At 42.6% G+C, this 19100-nt stretch overlaps 1 protein-coding gene across 1 annotated transcript in view; it reads left to right on the plus strand.

The window, feature by feature from the left end:
* Window positions 1-19100, plus strand: part of ADAMTS2 (ADAM metallopeptidase with thrombospondin type 1 motif 2) — a 173761-nt gene that overhangs the window by 149151 nt on the left and 5510 nt on the right. Inside the window, exons 11-21 of the mRNA XM_017828007.1 lie at window positions 349-494; window positions 1910-2085; window positions 6074-6207; window positions 7007-7130; window positions 7749-7829; window positions 9297-9460; window positions 10636-10795; window positions 11445-11577; window positions 13814-14021; window positions 14348-14477; window positions 15522-15611. Coding sequence (XP_017683496.1) covers window positions 349-494; window positions 1910-2085; window positions 6074-6207; window positions 7007-7130; window positions 7749-7829; window positions 9297-9460; window positions 10636-10795; window positions 11445-11577; window positions 13814-14021; window positions 14348-14477; window positions 15522-15611 — 1546 coding nt within the window. The remainder of the gene's footprint in view (window positions 1-348; window positions 495-1909; window positions 2086-6073; window positions 6208-7006; window positions 7131-7748; window positions 7830-9296; window positions 9461-10635; window positions 10796-11444; window positions 11578-13813; window positions 14022-14347; window positions 14478-15521; window positions 15612-19100) is intronic.

A 19100-nucleotide genomic window follows, 5' to 3' on the forward strand; every position in this document is an offset into this window, starting at 1 on the left:
TGCTAGCCTCCCAGATTTGGGATTCTGCCATTTCCCTTAAAAGAGTCTCTATTAGTTCTGTTGAAATCCCCACTGCAGGCAGGTGATGAGGGAATGTAACACTAAGAGCAGTTTAATGCAATTGGTAAGCTTGAATCCTGCACACACATATGTGCATACTGGACATGGAAGTTTATAAAACCTGAATGAGTTTGGGATCATGGGCATGATCTAACAGTGAGTCTTCCTACTTTCTGCTGGAAAGATGAAAAAAATCCAGAGTTTGTGCCTAAAATCAAATCAGCAGTACCACAGCTTCTCTCATAATTTAATCGTCTAATCGTTTTGACGTCTGATTTTCTCTTTCAGCACTGCTTTAAAGGTCACTGCATCTGGCTCACACCAGACATCCTGAAGCAGGATGGACACTGGGGGGCATGGAGTAAGTTTGGCTCTTGTTCTCGCACCTGTGGCACCGGGGTGAAGTACAGGACACGGCAGTGTGACAACCCGCAGTAAGTGCACACCCCCCTCGTGCCTTCCTGATGTGCAGTGACTGAGTGGTGAGAATCCTTGCTACATTACCAGTGCAGCAGTGCAGTAAAGGGTGTTGAGTGGTGCTTGTTAAATCTGACCTATCAGAAGTTCTACTTTTGGCCCTTAGCAAGCCATGAATCATCTTTATTTCTCAGTTTATCCGTCCTTTATGCAGTTCTGCCATTACAGGGATCTTGAAAGTGCTAATACACTACTGTGTAAAACATAAGTAAAAGTTTAGGGCCCTATATATGTCTTGTTTCAATATGTGAGCATGAAATGACGGCAAGGATTTGCTGGATTTTTTTTAAAACCTTTTAAAAAAGTTTTCTTTAATCCACTTTTTAGGATATTTCAACAAGAAGGTCTTAAAATATTTTCAAACGGTTTTCGTTCCAAGTTGGAACAAAGTTCTGGAGATCAGAACCTTCTCCAAAGTTAATTTTAGGAATTTTGAATGGTTTTGCTTCAATAACTTACATATGAGCCATCTAGATAACTCAGAATGATTCAATTTCAGTAATACTGCAAGTAAAGTATATTGAATAAAGATTGGTATATACAAATAATATGACCTGTATAATTATTGCTATCTTAGTGTGGTAACATAAAATGTCAAGATCCTAACAGCAAGAACTGAAACAATTGTCAGAATTAAATTATTTTACCAGACAGAATATTTTTAACATTGAATTCCTTAGTTTGTGTTGATAAAGCAATTGAACTTGACTAGTGTTAAAAATCATCTTATCATTGATTTTTTAAAACAAATCAAGTTTTATGATGCAGCATTTTCCAATGGAAATTGTTCTGTTAAGAAAAAATTTGGCAGTTCTCATTTCAGCCTTTATTACATTGGCAACACGAAAGTGACCTTTATAACTGCGGGCACAGATTTAGTTGTAAAATCTATTTTCATGTAGGAAAAGCCCAATGCACTATTGAAAATGTTTTCTGTGTTTTCTGGAAGAGGGTGCAAACCCAGCTGCAGCTCCTGAGCTCTGCTGGATGTGAGAGTGACCTGGGGCACATCTGCCTGGGGACACAGCACAAAGCTGGGCTGTGCTGGGTGTGCTGCTGGCTTAGGGGTGAATGTGGATGACTTGCTTCATCTGCTTGTGCTTCTTTTTCCTGGCTACACCAAGAAAATGGCTTTTCTTGCTGTTATCAAGTGGTTTGAGCCTCTGCTTGCAGAAATTGGTTTTTAAGAGCTAAATGGTGACAGTGGGTTTTGAAGGGGAAATATATTTTTTCCATATCAGAAATACAGCACTGGTTTCTCCAAGTGCCTACTGACACGACTGGGAATTAAACTGCTCCTCAAAAGATTTGATAGACACTCAATTCATCCATTAATGGCAAAACTAACAGTGGGTTTCTCTCCCCACCACAGTCCTGCCAACGGAGGTCGCACGTGTGTGGGGCCGAGCTACGAGTTCCAGCTGTGCAACACACAGGACTGTCCCAAGGACTTTGAGGATTTCAGAGAGGAGCAATGCAGGCAGTGGGACCCCTACTTTGAGTACCAGAACACGAAACACCACTGGCTCCCCTATGAACATGTCGATGGTGAGTAGCCCCTTTTCTTATGAAAACTAAAATCGGTTGAAAATATCAATTAAAACCATATAGGGAGAGGTAAAACTTCTTCTAGGGAAATGATGCCTCCCAAATCTGTTACGAGTTGTTTGGAGGGATCAGAGTATCAGTGTATGTATGAGTGATCCAATTCATACAATGTACTTGGATTTTCAGAAACTTTGGACTCTGTTCTCCAATGAGAGCTCTTAAATTGAGTCATCACGAGACAAAAGGGAATGGTTTTGCATGGGAGGATGTGTCCACAAAGACGGGTGCTGGCAGCATGGCTGCTGCTGGACATGGCAGAGAGGAGGGAAAGGGAATAAATCAGGTGACAAAGTCTACTCAGGTTACAAAATTACTGAGCTAATTAAACTAGGGCAGGGCACTGTGAGAGCTGCAGAAGGACCTTGTGACACAAAGTGACTGAAGACGGCAAAAGAAGTTTGGTATTAATGAATTCTAGTAACGGATACAGGGGTAAAAATTGGGGTGTGTGTCTGTATGGGTCTATAGACAAGGTGGGCTCTGAACAGGAAGCCTGGGACTTGGGAATAGCTTTAGGAAAACATCGGTTCAGTGACTGTCAAGAGAGGGATGGAGAACACTGATCTGCCCCTGAATACCTGCACGGTGTGTCTGCATTTTAAATATTTGGCTGGAGCAGCTCAGGTTGTGCCCATCTCACTGCTGCCCATGTTGCTAAAAAACCTACAGTTGAACTCAGAAAGGCCATAATAAATCAAACATAAACAATGATTTCTGGATGAGGAGAGTTTGGATAAACCAGGACTTCCCACCCTGAAAAAGCAAGGATTTAGATTAAAAAGATAAAGTTACAGATTTGTGAGTGGCACTAAGGGACTGAACACAGAATGATTATAATGTTCCCAAGCCTGGGAACATCAAATAAAATTATCAGGTGGCAGATTTAAAACAAATAAGAGGAAGTACTTTTCCACACAGTATCTAATTATCCTGGAATTCACTGTCACAGGAACTTGCAGATGCCAGAAAGTTTTAAAAATGATTTAGAAAAAATTCTTGACAGTTCTACAATTCATTAAGAGCTATTAAACACCAAGTTCCTGCCATGACTTCAGAAGTCCCCAACCTGCAATTTAAAAAGAACTTGGAGAATATTCTGAGAAGAGTATCCAGTTTGTTCTTAAATCTTCCTGCAAAAATACTGCTGGCACTGTTGGAGGCAGGTGTTGGGTTGGATGGGTGCTGGGTCTCAACCAGCATGGTCAGGCTGGTGTTCTGGCACCTCAGCAGAGATCACCTCTTAGGACAAAAATGTTCCTGTTAATGCCTCGGCTTAACTTCAGTGGAAGTGCAGCTGGTTGATTTGGGCCACGAGGGCTGTTGCTGTGCTACTGCCACGTCTGCTACTGCCAGAAAATACACTGAGAAGATGTTTTACCAAACAAAAAGGCGGAGGGCAATGAGTCTCAGCTCGTTGAACATGTTTTTAAACTGTATCGCTTCACTTGAATGACAAGCCATGAGGGCAGGGTCGCCCTAGCAAGGGGCAGGTACTGGGCACCCACCCTGCCCTCAGCCCAGCACCCATTGCTGGGAGGGGAAGGGTCACTTTGGGTGAATCATTTTGCATTCCAGTGAGAGGATACTTTGCCAGAAATTAATAGCAAATTCCTTGCAATTACTTTGCCTGACTTTCTTCCCAAACAGTTCTCAGGGTTCCCTCATTCTTTTCATGCCATCTTGGTCAGTTTGGGATTTTCAAAGGCACAGACACAGCCTCACAGCTTAATTTCATGGAATAGCTTTGCTGGCACAGGGTGAGGGGATGAATGCTGTGGCCTGTAGGACCTTTGCTTCTGCTTTAGGCTTTGGAGCAGTCTGCTGCAAAGACCACTGAAGCTAATCAGATTTTTTTTCTATTAGATTCAATGGCTTCTGGGTCAGAAATCAGCTCATTGATGTCTGAGCACTGATCCCTGGGCACCACTGGTTTCCCATATATCTGTGGTATGACTGCACACACCTTGAGAGTTACATTTACCTGTGCAGGGTTATTAAAGGGAACAGCTTTTGTGTGAAAGCAAGGCCAGAGGGTGGCTTACGCTTGAACTCCAATCTATTTAAAACTCCCTTTTGTAAAGATAAGGCATATCAGTGACATACTTTGTGCAGTCGTGGCTCAGAAGTGACATAAATCCATACATTTCACACACGGCTCAGCTGGACGTGTCTGGCACATTGTGTATGGGACAGGAACAGAGAGGAGCACCTCATGCTGCGGGCAGAGAAAAGCTGAGCTGGGATACACCCCAGTGTGTGCTCGAGCATCCCAATGCCCTGTTGTGCCATGGCCTGTCTCCTGCTCCAAGCCCTCTGAGCACCCCATCTCCTCGCCCCTGCTGTGCTCACAGACCCCTGTGTCGTGCATCTGCCAGGGCAGCAGAGTGTGACATTGGCTATTAGCTCCCAGCCTCAATTAAATGAGAAGGAAGCTCATGGGGAGCAGGGAATGGACAGGCACACATCACATCCGTGCTCCTGCACCTCTACTATGCCCAACACCAGTGAATAGGAAGAAAACAATTCTTTGCAATTAACAGGGTCCAATTTAACAGCACTTGCACATTTATTGTTCCCATGGAGCAGTGGGAACAGAACCATCTCTAAAATAGAGCCCTTGTACAGAGCTGTTGGCACCCAGTCAGACCTGCTGATATTTTCACTGAATCGCGTGCAGTGAATGCGTGCTATGTATGGGGTGGGGGTGGGAACATACCCAGGGGGGTGGTGTGAACACATCTATGTCTTGTGCATAATTTAATATTTCTAATATATGCAAATACATTAGGTCTGCCATCATTATGATCTTAATAGTCGCCTATTAAGGATTTGCACAAAAAACGTAAAGTACCTGTTTCAATAGACTGGACCCTACACTCTTAGCGTGACATCTCTGCATTATTTGGGAGCAGTAACAAAGGTCTCTGATGTACCAATACCCAGTGGCCTTGAGGACATCAACAGCAATAACAAGGACTTTATAAAAAGAGGGCAGAGGCCATGGAACTGTATGGGGGAAGAACGCAAAGGGCCTGTGAAGATTTATATCAATTGAACTGCTATAATGGAAGGGTCATTATTGGTTTAAATGGTGGGAAAAATGTCCCAACTTTTAATCATGCTAAAATAGCAGAATCTCTATTTGTTTCATCTAACAGAAAGACCATCTGCTCTTCAGTGCCAAAGAAAGCATAGAATCCTATTACTGGGCTGAGGACAGCAAGAGAAATGGATAAAATGAAATACAGTATTGGAATAAAACTTTATTTAGCCACTGACTAGCCATTTTCAGCTTTGTTTTTTGTTCTCAGCTCTTTGGAACAGATTAGAGAAAATACCACTTGTCTGGCTGTTTGTGCATGTGTTAGCAGTAAAAAATAGTTTCTTTTTGACATCTCATCTTGTTTAATGATTTAAATTATCATAAATACAAGTACAACCATGAGGAAAAATTAACTTCATGACTAGGAGGAAATGCTATGGCTCAGCTGTTTCTGAAGAAATTTTGGATGCCAGGTTCATTCAGTGTCAAACAGCTGCTTATAATGGCAAAGTTGCTTTGGCTTTTTTTCAGATTTAAGTGCAGTGCAGGAGAAACTTGCATATCTCACAGGTACTTGTGCAGCAGACTGAGGAATCCTCGGCCAGACTGGATCATCTTTGAAGGATTAAATAGATCCCCCCATCTAAGTCAATGATCTGTTGTTTTTAAGTCTGTCTCCTAATGGTAACACACAGGTGTTTTAGGATTCAGCAGTTTCCAAATGATCACAGAGCCTTTGAAAGGGGACAAGCATCGATAATTTCTGGGGTACCACATTTCGTGTGCAAGGAAGAAGAGAGAGCTAACACTACTGAAAGTGCTCTTCACAATGTCAGCTATTAAACTGTGGGAGATGAACACTCACAATTTTACTTGTTTTTTCAGCTAAGGAGAGGTGCCACCTGTATTGTGAATCAAAGGAGACAGGGGATGTGGTGTACATGAAAAGGATGGTACACGATGGGACCCGCTGCTCCTACAAGGATGCTTACAGCATCTGTGTGAGGGGAGACTGCTTGGTGAGTGTTTGATGGCTCCTTTCAGAGCTCACTGTTGTGACAACAATTAAAATGTACCTCGAGTGCTTCTCTCCAAGAATGGCAAAGTATAATAACGCTTCAGGCAATAAGGAGATTTCATTAGGATTATTGTCACAATATTATGTGTGATATTCACAGTTGCCATGCCTGTGACTCAGTTCCAAAAGCACCTACCTACACAAGTAATATTTCATGCAGCATTTTGAGATGAACTATTACAATTGGCTTTCAAGGGAAGCTTTTCCTGCTGAGGTTTAGTGGGGGTGGAATGTACAATGAAATAGGAACACGCAGCAGCTTTCAAGGAAAGTGGTGTTAGGATGTGGCTGATGTGCATTCTCTCTGTATTTGATCATGCTATTTTTAAAAAATCAATGACAGTTCCTCTAAGTCAGGATCTGCTGCAGGTCATCTTTCAATGGAATTAGAGTCTCTGACTATCAAAGCACTGGGGGAGGTTCTTATCCTCGTATAGATGCATTGATCCTCCTGGAATTTAAGCAGCTGCCTGAAGATAAGCTGAGGCTTAAGAGCTTTTCCTCAACTGTTCCTTCAGTAAGAGGACCACTGTGAACCATAATATGAAAATATAATCACCCGATTGACAGCTTTTATAGGAACTGGAATTATTAAAATCTGGTTAGGTGTTGATCTTGCAGGAAAATACTACCAGGTGTACTGCTTTACTGATGCAGAAGTCTGGGGTTTGATATATGAAGTGAAGGCTCATTTGAAGAGTGGATAAATAAGAATGACTCTTTCTCTCTTTTGTGCACAGAAAGTTGGGTGTGACAGGGTCATAGGTTCCACGAAGCAGGAAGATAAGTGTGGTGTTTGTGGAGGAGATAATACCCACTGCAAAGTGGTGAAAAGAACATTTTCAAGAGTACCAAAGAAACAAGGTCAGTGCATTCAGCGTGGTTTGTCCTGGGGAATTCAGGGTATTTTTGCTTGATCTCTTCTGTCTCATGGAAAGTACCAGGAAAATTACAAACTGTTTGCAGCACCATTAATTCCAATAAACAATATGTGTCCAGATGTGTCTAGAATTTGAAAATAAGGCTTCTGTCCAGTGATCAGATAAAGCTGTGGGAGCCTGTGCGTGCCCAGAGGAGGGTTTCTCTGCTCCTTGTTGGAGAGCTGTGGACTTTCTTGTGCTGCTGATGTCACTCACCTGCTCTGTCCAAGTCACTGGAGTGCTGCAGTAATATGTCATCATCACTCACTATCAGACAGCAGATTGCCTGGTATCTGGGGGTGCATAAGGCACTCAAAGCCCATCTTAGTCTGAAGCAAAGTCTGTTGATGACATTTAAAGGCATCCTTCTTCTGCCCCAAAGCCCTTTGTCCCTGTTATGTTCCATCACCTGGCGTGGAAATAGGGATGGGAATGATGCTGGATTAGCTTGTTGTAATACACCCTGCTTTCAGAAAATAAGATTTATTTAAAAACCTAAGACAGACCCGTCCTGTTTGTGGCATACTAACCCATTACTATATTTTTGAATACTGCAATATAGGACACATTAAGATGTTTGAAATTCCTGCTGGTGCAAGACATTTACTTATACAGGAAACAGATGCCACCACTCATAATCTTGGTAAGTAACAAGTAGGAAAATTTTCAGTCAGAATAATTTTTTCTACTGTTTATTTTTGTCTTTGGAGCCTGACAATGTGTTTATGCATTTGTTTACCCATTATCCTCCCACACCACGTACCTTCTTCAAGCATGGTAAATTAGGAAACTTGTTTGGCAACTTGATTTCCCTGTGCTGTGTTCCCTGGTGTCTCAGATCTCTGTGTTGGGATGTGCATGTGTGAAAGCTGCTAGAAGAGGCATTAAATTATTTCATGGGGTGCAATGCATCATGCTATGGGAGTTGGAGCTAGATGATCTTTAAGATCCCTTTCAAACCAAACCATTCTATGATTCCATGGTCTTTGTGTGCATCTTTCACAATGTGCTACCCATCTTCAGTCTTTCCCAGCTACATCCAAATCCGTTCCAGATTCTGCCCCGTTGCTAACAGTATTGACACGAGGTTGCCAAATCAATGCAGCATCTTAGGAGGTAATTGAAATCTGCTCCTCCCCTGCCCTGTAATCAATGGGAAGCAGTGTCTAGTAGGCTGCCACTACTTGGAGGTAGATTCACAGCGAATGGTCTGCTAATTGTATCGTGAGACATCCCAACTTCTCACCAGTGAATGCTTCCCTTGCTGCAAGTTCAGACAAAGTTCTGTCGTGTGGGGTAAGTGCTGTGCAGGGACATGAACAGCTCACTCACTGCTGAGGCCAGAGCTGAGGGACCAGGATGCTCAGATGGCTGCTTGAGAGAAAATGGAGTTAAAATCTGGTGTTAAATAACAAACAGTCCCTGCTTCTGCTAACGAGAAGGGCAAATTTTCCATCTCAGCTGAAAACCTGTCCTAATACAAAAGTGGCTGAAGTCTCTCCAGGTGAAGGATGGAGCACTGATGGGATCTGGAGCAGAGGAACCAGGCGCTGTGTGCAGTGGCAGGCGCCTGCAAAGCAGCAGGAGCTTAACAGGGCTGTGTCTGTGTCAGGACTGGATCTGAGCAGGAGAATTAATACTGTTTCTAAGTGTCTCTCTCTTGCTGTGGGGACCTGCTGGGGGTTAGCCCAGTAGCCTTTCTCTGATGGAGCAGTAACAGCCTCCTGAGCTGCCTTACAACATATGAAAGAGCTGAATAGCCCTGGGACCCCCACCAGCTCTCAAATTGGCTCGGATTTGGCCAGTGGATTTAGAAGTTGTTAGCTGGGAGAAGGCAGCTGGACCCCCGCGGTGCAGCCGAGCTGGCCTCATTTCTCTGGCAAGGCAGGCAATGAAAAAGAGAAAAAAAAAGGACAATTGATGTTTCTGGAGCTGAGCAGAAAAGCATTGGCAGTTCAATGAGACACCTGAAAAAGTCGTTCCAAACCTGTGAGAGAACAGAGGAAAATTCAGACTGGCCTTTTCTGCTTCTTCCACTGGGACAGGAGCAGAACAAAACCGGAGATGAGAAGCAAACCTCTCGTATTCACTTCTCTTGTGTTGTTCCTAGCTATTAAAAACCGTGAGACGGGGAAATTCATTCTTAGTGAAGACAACTATGTGCCAGACTCCAAAGTATTTATTGACATGGGTGTGGAGTGGGAATATCGGAATGACGATGACAGAGAAACGGTGCAGACCATGGGACCGCTGCGTAATGGGATAGTTATTCTGGTAAGTCAAACGAAAACCATCTCCCACAGAACACAGTGTCAGGGTTACAGAGCCATAATGGGCTATCATATAATTTAGATTCCTCTTGTGAGTTACAAGAAGACATCTGCTTCAGTTATAAGACAATAGAAGATGTATTTTAATTCCTTTCTCCTAATTCATTGCTCTGTGCAAGAGTTGTTATAACTCAGCCTTAAGTGTTGAGCAACCAGCTCTCCTGATTATTTCCTGCGGACGGCCTAGCAGTCAGCCACTGTGGAGAGACTCTGCAGCTTACTTCTCACATCTGACATGAGAGCATAAGTTAAAAAAGGTCAAAGTGGTTCATGTCAGCTTGATCTAATAGATCCTTTTGCCATCCATGTTCTGGAAATATATCCTGCAAAGGCAGACGCAGGAGTCTTGTGCTTCCAGGCTCCCTTTGTCAGGGCACAGCCAGTTCCACAGTTCCCAAAACCACCCAACTATACTTTTTTCATTGCAAACCAGCAAATGATAGACTTAAAGGAGTAGGGATAAGTTGGTCCAGAATACCTCTGAAAACAGCTGTAATGTGTTGATCTACACCAGCTGAACTCCAAAGGAGGAATAAATATTATGTTTCCAAAGGACCAATATTTTTCAGTTTATTCTCATTGTGTTCTGTTTTCTTGCATTTGTCTTAGTGCAGTGTGATAACAAAAACTCTTTCTAAATAGTTTATATTTCTGTCAAGATTAAGTAACAAGCTTTGCCGAAATATCAGAGTTATCATAAGAATATTTGTGTTTTATCAGAAATATAAGCAGTTTTCTTTGCTGCTTTCAGTTATCTCTGCAGTTGAATTTGCTTTGTCTTTTAGTGGAACTATCCATTATCGTTTTAGCACAAAATTTTCTTCCTTTATGATGGGATATGGAAAAAATTTAGTATCGTGAAGCCAGTCCAATGCTGGCAAGAAAAATAAGTCTAAATCAACAACAGTCTTTCTTAATATGCAGTTTAGAAACTCTGTGTTATAAGGATATACTATTTCATCAGGGAAAAAAAATCTGTTGAGTGCAGCTAGAAGGTTTAAATCCCTCTGGGGATGTTTTTATATTTGAGCCATGATGGTCCCTATTTCATGTCATCTCACAGAGCTTCTGGTATCAGTTTTTCGTATCTTTTTTCCTTACCTCTGGTTTGCTTACTAGGTGATTCCTCACGGTGGTGCCAAGATATCTCTGACTTACAAGTACATGATCCATGAAGATTCCTTGAATGTAGATAACAATAATGTTTTGGAAGAGGACTCAGTGTCATATGAATGGGCTTTGAAGAAATGGTCCCAGTGTTCAAAACCTTGTGGAGGAGGTAAAAACAAGACCCCAGACCATTTAAAATTGATTCATTGCCACAAGACCCTGGGGAGAACAGGAGTGTAGGAGGGGTTTTATTTAAGTTACGTAATAGATATATAAACAGCAAATGGAGTCAAAATCTGACTTAAATAGTTTGGGGGCAGTTCTGGGCTGGCTCATGTCTGATTTATGCTTATGAAACTGAAAAATTGGACAAATGTCCAAGATTTGGATGAGAGTCTCCGAGCTGTGAAGGTGACAAACCTCAAGATGCCATGGGGCAGCCCTTTGTAAATGCACATCCTGTGGCAAGGACCTTGCAAGGTCAGACTCCTGCTTTTGGGGCCAGATGCGAACCCCGATGCTGTTCCCCAGGTCAGGCTGCAGTGCTGGACGGTGGCTGGGCAGATGTGCAGAATGTTTTTGAAATGTTAAATCTTGTTGTTCTTCTCATTAAAGCCTGTGGTAAAAAAAATAAAGGGGGTGAGCAATTCTGGGTGTTCAATTCTCACGAATACGTGTTAATTTGGTGCGGTTTAGAGTTCCTTTGGTCGCGCGCGGCTCCTACTGCGACCTCTGACAGCGTGTGTGCAGTTTGTTTGAAATGTGAGTCCTCTGTGAGATTCACCAGTACTGAGAATAAGAGGAGTGTCTTTCTCCAGGCTACCAGTTCACCAAGTACGGCTGCCGGAGGAAGACGGACCACAAGATGGTTCATCGGAGTTTCTGCGAGGTGATCCAAAAGCCCAAGCCCATCCGCAGGGTGTGCAACCTCCAGGAGTGCTCCCAGCCCATGTAAGCATCCCTGCCCACAGCACTGCTCCCTGCTGGAGGGGCAGGAGGCATCACACTCACCCAGCACTTGTGTATTCAGCTCATAGAAATACTGTTTCTGGGACTGCTGGGTCCTATTACTTATGACATCAGTTGGATTAGAAAAGAAGCGCTGCCTTGATCCAGACGTTTGTGTTCAGGCCATCTTGAGTTAGTACAAAATAGACACAAATTCAGCTGATTTTACACACTGTGAATTAACTGTGTCAGAAGAAATGTACAGAGTGCTACATAAGGAAACCAATGTCATCCAGACTTTCAAATCCAAATCTTCCTAAAGTTCATATTTTTTTGACATTTAAATGCATGAAAAATATTTGACCTGTTAAATTTCTCTGGCTACCCTCCTACAGCATGATATGCCTGTTATTACCTTCATCTTTGCTCTGCATAGTCAAGTGTTATAAATATTTTAATGCACATTTTACAGGTGATTTTTTTGACTGGCAGCAGGTTATTCCTGCCACATGTAGGACTCATATATTCCTTGTGCTGCTACTGCAACAAGAAAGGAGTATGTTGATCCCAGCTTTTATCTCTGGGGACCAACTATAGATTCCAGGAATCACAGCAAATAAATAGAACATACCACACAATATTTCCTAACTTCCTTTCAAAAAAAATATTTGAAAGAGAAAAGGCAAGAAACTGTGCCCCATAAACTCAGCATGGTCAGGGTTTAACATTTATTTACTGGAAAACCAAAGTAATGACCTAACTCTATCTCAGGCTCTCTGGAAAGGACTGTATTCTCCTTTCAGCTGCAAATATAATTGGACTTTGGTACCACAAAGACTCAATAGGATCCTAAATTGTACTTGGATCCCTGAAGTTTCAGTCACCTCTGTTTCCATAGAAAGTCATCGGAGCATTTTGCTCTTGTACATAGGAGAGGCAATTATTTAAGGGGTTTTATGAAGCTCTGTGACACCCACTACACTAATATGCTGCTTCTTCACCACTGGGAAAAACTCATCTTTGTATCAGAAGTCACCTCAGGATTCATGGCTTTGTGCTCCACAGCACTCACTTTTCTCCACAGCTGGGTAATTTCCGTAGGTTACAAAGAGAAAGTTGGGTGAAATAGTTACTTTTTGTTTAATTGCAGCCTGTAGCGCAGTGCCTGGTGCCCATGCTATTTCCTGACTATTTCTAAACCCAGGATTTTATGAGTACTGTAGGACAATTCCTTCAAACTCAAGGTGTTTCATCAGACTGTGTATGTTTTTTGTTTAAGTTTATCCCATGAATACTGTTTACATGGAACAATATTTCCATCTGGCAGATCTCTGCACTCTGTAAATATTTATAGACTGCTGTATACCTTCTTAATTATAACCAAGCTTTCAGCACTCTATGTAAATGTCCTCTGGTCCTGTCTGTCCCTGTTGCTCTAAGTCCCCTAAGTTCCCTACAATTTGTAGCTGTAATTCATGACCTGGTTTGGGTGATCAGCGATGTTTTGAAATACACCACATTACAGACCATAGGTTTCATTTTTCAGTGGCCAAATTGATTTGCACATTATGAACTCGGACACTACGGTTTTCAGTGGAGTGTTGGCTTCCCCAAAACCAAACATTTATGATGCTGAAGACCCCGATTTGCCCAAGCTCAGCACACACAGCACTGGGTAGTAGCTGGGTTTGACAGTGCTTCAGCTGATGGTGCCTAACATGACCAAGGGTGTCTTCCATGGAGTGCCCAGATATGGGCCAGGCTGGAACTGCATTTCTAGTCCAGATGTTTTGGCTTCACTCCTATGGGAACCAGCTGTGGGGGTGGCTGGTGAATGCTACATTACGAGACAAGGCACATCTCATGCACCAAGACCTGGGAAGCTCAGCAGCACCCTTGGGTGGCTGCTCTTGACATAAAAGCTACCATATTTTTATGTGCAGTCTTGTAAAAGCCAGCTTAAAGTCAAAGCAAATGTGGCAAAGTAAGAATAATGCTCATCTCAGAAATAATGGGAACAATTAAAATTAAAGATCTGTGTCATCTTAATGATATTTCAGGTGCATGTTCAAATAACCCTCACTATAACTGCTTATGGTTTTTCATATCTTCTTTTTCTGTATCAGAACTAGTGTTAACATCGTGTTGAACCTGTGTTACGGAGTTAGAGATCGACAGTCTGAGCTCACTTAATTTAGGAGGGAATTTTACTCACCTTCCTCTCTTTTCACCAACCCAGATGGGTTACAGGAGAATGGGAGCCTTGCAGCAAAACCTGTGGGAAAACAGGGTATCAGGTGCGATCCGTGCGATGCATCCAGCCCCTCCACGACAACACAAACCGCTCTGTTCACACCAAGTACTGCAACAACGACCGCCCCGAGGGCAGGAGGCCCTGCAACCGGGAGCTGTGCCCTGCACAGTGGAGAATAGGACCCTGGTCACAGGTCAGTCTCTGCCTGGAGGTCTCAAGCAAATAATTTCTGACAAGCAATGCCATCCCTGGCGCTGTGAATGGATGCCTCTGTGAATAGATGCCTCAGGTTTACAGTTGTTTGTTTATTGCTCAGACCATTCTTGCAGTGTTTCTCAGTCACTGGTGCACCACAAAAAGCAGTGAGTGGTTCTTCCTCTTGCTTGGTTACCGTGGGTACCGCAGTGGTTCAAATAACGCACCCTGTCAGCTCAAACCAAGGGCAGTTCAGAAGCTAATTTCTAATCCATTGTTTCCAAAGGAGTGGAACTGGGGTCTAACTGCTGCATGTCCTTCCAGTGCTCTGTCAGCTGTGGCAATGGCACACAGGATCGCCCGGTGCTGTGCCGGACCAGGGACAACGCTATTGGCCTGTGCAAGGAGAATAAACCAGAGAACGTAAGGATTTGCAGACTACCTCCGTGCCCAAGTAAGTGCTTGTCTTCTATACTGTATGGTACTTGTTGAGAAAGTATTAATTTATTTATTTGCAACGCCTTCATTGAATTTATGCTGGTGTGCTGCGTCTGCCTGGGGTGGCAGTTCTCCACAATCCCTGTTTTGAGCAGATTTTCCAAATTTAGAGCTGTTCTGTGGGCAGTGGGATTCTTGGGCCTGTGGTCAATCTCTTCTGCTGGGGAGCAGCACTTGCTCCAAAACAGCATGAGAGTCTGGGGCAGACCCTGGTACAGTGGGGATGGCTGGATCTGCCAGCAGCCAAGAGCTGCCCTGGGTGAGGAGCACTGCCCAAGAACAGCCCTGCACCCCTGAGACCTGCAGGGCTTGGCAGGAGGCTGCTGGGTTGTGGCTAAGCAAGGGCATCATGTACAAAGATGCCTCTTTGCTTTCCTCATCTCCATCGACAGTTCCAGGCTTTTTTTCCATTCTGTCAGACACAAGTCATCTGCAGAGGTTATCTAATTCAGTTTTTTAAACCTATAAATAATTGTTTTCCTTCTTAATCCAGGACAATAAGGCTTTTATCCTTGTTAGCTTTTCAGCTGTTAGCAAATGATGCCTGTGAGATCATTTTACATATTCCTATTATTAAGTAATTCATATTTTTCTTTTATTCCTGATGTATCGCTCAGGGTAGCTTTTGGTTCCTAATTAATTAGAAGCAAGCTGTCAATTATGGTCTCCAACATGACGATTTTAACAAGGCAGTATAACTAAACCAGACTGCATGTCTCTGAGGACATTTGTAGCACTGCCCTGAGAAGTGCTGCTGGAGAACTGGCCTTTGGGCTGTCTTTTGTGTTGGCTGTCAAGTGCTGGGCACGAGCTGTAGCAACCTCCCCAAACAGCAGCACCCTTTGCCCAAAACTACACAGCCTGGTCATAATCCTTCCCTGGGCTCCTTCACCACTGGAGCCCACTCACTCTCTCAGCTCATCCCCTTCTGACAGGGCAACTATTTAATGCTGTCTAACATATGTTGTGTTATGTCTTTTTTTTTTCCCCTCTATTCAAGGAAACGTTTCTGATCCTTCAAAGAAAACCTACATGATACAATGGCTGTCAAGACCTGATCCAGACTACCCCATCCAGAAAATATCTTCAAGTAAAAGACCCATTTATAACTCTGCCTTTGCCCTTAAATGCATGCCACATCGAGTGTGGACTTTGCCTTTTGCTCTCTTCTTCTCTCTATGCGGAAAGTTCCCTTGACTTTGCCAAGTTTAAATCTTGGGCTGAATCTGTTTTTTCACACCAGGCACTTGGTGCTCGGTGTCTTTCTTCTCTGGAGCTTGCGTAGCACTGGTGGTGGAGGTCTTGAAGTGTTGGATGTGTGAAGTTGGATCTCCACAGTATGTTGCAGTCCTCTGAAAGGGAGCTGGGATCGGTTTGCTTGTTGCTTGGTGATGGTGAAAAAAGGCTCTTACTGGTTCCTGATGTTCAGTTTGATAGCAAAACTGAGAACTTATTGTGAATGTGATCACATCACAATAATGACACCTTGTAGTGCTAAAGTTCTCCTTTATCTAAAAACCCGAAATCTCCTAACTCTCTGGTTTCAGTTCGCTGACAGGGTAGTCTGATGAGTGGAAGAATTTTTTCATTCCATTTTCCTTTGCGGGGCTGTTGCTTTCCTCACCCTTGCTGCTCACTTTTTATTCCTGACCCTCACATTTACGTTTGTGACCCGTGGAGGGCTCACTGGGAAGCAGAAGCTGAGTTTCTGTCGGTACTTCCCGTGCTGCTACGCCGCCGGCGCCGGCTCTCGCCAAACTCCCGGTGGCGGTTTGGTGTGTTTTTCCTTGAGAAAAGCTGCATTCATTTTATTCCCATCGCACAATTTTTGCCAGTTTTGCGTACTTTTCACTTTAGAAACAAACCCTAAGCAGAACAGGCGTGGTCCATGTTGAAGGTTGCGTGGTGGTGTTTTTCTCAGCGTGGCGGAGGCAATATGATGTTTTCATGACTACGATGTCTCCAGCTGCTCAGCACGGAGCTGTTTATACTCATTACATCTTTGGTCTTTTTTCACCATGTGCATGTCTGACTTGACTGGTATGGTTGTGTGTGTGTGTGTATGTGTGTGTGTGCTCTTAGATGTGTCAACTGGCAAACATAACAGTGTGAACTACTACAGAATTACCTCAATTTTTATTGCTTTTTTTTTGCTTAGAAGAAGAATTTTAGAAAAATGCCTTAATGTTGAAATGTAAATGGCATTAATTTACCAGATCCAGCTTTAAATATAAACAGTACACTGGTACCTTGAGTTAATCTTCATATGGAGTGTTTTTACTTGAATGGTAACTATTGGAAGGCAGTAAATTTAATTGGAGGTTAATTTGCACAGTGCATATCCATATCTTCATCAAGACAGGATTGTGGCCTGACTTACTGAAATTTAACTGGCATTCGTGCTTCACCTTCCGTGTTTGTGTTGAAGATTTGGAATTCACAAGTCATAAACCTGTTTGTGACAGTCAGTACCAATAGTAGAAATGTATCAACTGTAAAACTGCAGTCTTGGAGCAAATTACTACCTTATTGCTTTGATCATATTTTTTGGAAAAGTGGCATTTTTGAATCTTTGGGTCGTCAACAGTGTAGCACTTCAAACTTGTCATTATCATGTGATCACATATTTAAATTTTGCTGTTAATATGATAATTTCCTGAAACATGTTAACAATTTACATGACAAAGTGAAAAAGCAAAGACACGTATCTGGCACTGAATACTGTTATGTAAAATAATTGGTGTTTAACTGTATAAATATATTCATGACTGTTACCTTTAAATAGACAATGTTTAGTGATGTTTCAAGAGATGGGTGGCTATAGAGAATGGTGCAATAAGGTATCTGGGCATTGTGCACTATGTCTATATGCACTTTGGTTTATCAGGGATATTTTATTAGTGTTTTGTATGTATTTAACATAATATTAAAGATGTGCCAATTCAGTTTGCTTTTCAATATTTTTTTATGAGACTAATGTGTACCAAAGTGACTGTGAAACTGATTTATTTTTTTCTTACTGATGTTTTGAATATATACTTCCAGTCTGTCATGCATACTGCAAGTAAAAATAAATAAAAGTTCAGCAAATCTGCATATTTTGCTTTGGATAGAGGATCAAAATTTCATTCTGACATTCAGAAGTTACAGAGTTTATTTATATAACTTATCAGATGTCCCTAAACTTATTACATAATGCAGGTTTATTTCTGTGTACTTTTAAGCTTGACATTGCATATTTTTAATAGGAAAAAAAAGGCATTTTTCTAAAGGTGCTTTCAGTGATCCTTTCAAAGCCAAGAACAGCCCTGCCTTGTTGAAACCACGTTTAAATGTTGTATCTGTTGGCTTTTATTCTGCAAGCCATGTGGAGGAACATGCATAAGGGTCATGCAACACAAGGCAAAATGTTCAAAGGGGACTCTTATGGGGTATGTAAAAACATATATAAAGCTGTACAGGCACATGCAGGCCTTTGTACGGAGCTGTGCACGCAGGTATGAACACTTCCAGCTCTTACAGGCTGGTCTGAAAATTTCTCCAAAACCAAAGTATTATTCTTAGGTTCTTAAGGAAGGAGTCATTCCGTATTTCCAGCACCATTTCAGTTTAGCATTTGAAAAATAGGAAAATGAACTGGTGCATTTGAAAGTAGGAACCAGAATTTTGCTTTTCTGCAGCAAATGCAACAATCTGGGTATAGATAGCAATGTAAGGGAGGTGTTTTCACTTTCCTCAGCCAGCACCAGCTTTTTAAAGCATCAGCACCAGTTATTTATTTTAGACTGATATGTTTGCCAATTAAACACCTACAATGCCCTGTTTTGTTAACTGAGGATGAGTGAAGAGGCAGCACCTACGCTTTCTGAGTTCCCTTGGTATCTGAATTTGCTCTGCTTCTCTCTTTTGCTGTGAGGCTGCTGACACAAGTCAGTGCTCGTAGCAGGAGGGTGAAATATGAGCTCCAGTAAGAGGTTGACTCTGTCTGCCATCGGGTGCACTCTAAATAAAGGCGAGTAATTGGAGTTACTCATCCTTTACTGTAAGAGTAGGTGGAAATGTAGTAAGAGCAGGGAGAGAGACAGAAGTGATTTCATCTGTCTCAGCACTCTGGTCACAGAGAAAATGTTTTGTTATTGATGATGCCAAGTGTTGGTCAGTCTGCCTTTCTCCTCAGCCCTCTCCTCTCCTTTGAGGATTCTCTCATCATGGGCTGCGTGTTGGGATTTTTCCTCCACTGCAGTGTCTGGCTCTGTTACTTCATCCCGGAGGCACGGGAGCTGAGGAGTGTGTATGTAGGACAGAGGACAGGTAGCTTTCTCTCCAAGGAGCCTGCTAACCCCTCACCATCCATCTGCCACCAATGCATATGGTCCTCTACCTCCTCTGAGCAGAAATCACAAGGGCTTGAGTAACCTCTGAGTAGGCTTCTATTTATATTTCTCAGGCAGTAGCATTGTTTGACCAGTTCAGCTTTAATGCCTCAGCCCACAATTTGCCACCTGTATTTCAGCAAGATCAGGATCTGCTGTAACACCTCTTTTATAGTGCAAATTGTCATAACAGCTATAGGCAGCTT

The sequence above is a fragment of the Lepidothrix coronata genome, unplaced genomic scaffold (assembly GCF_001604755.1).
Source record: "Lepidothrix coronata isolate B3197 unplaced genomic scaffold, Lepidothrix_coronata-1.0 Scaffold144, whole genome shotgun sequence".
Lineage (NCBI taxonomy): Eukaryota > Metazoa > Chordata > Aves > Passeriformes > Pipridae > Lepidothrix > Lepidothrix coronata.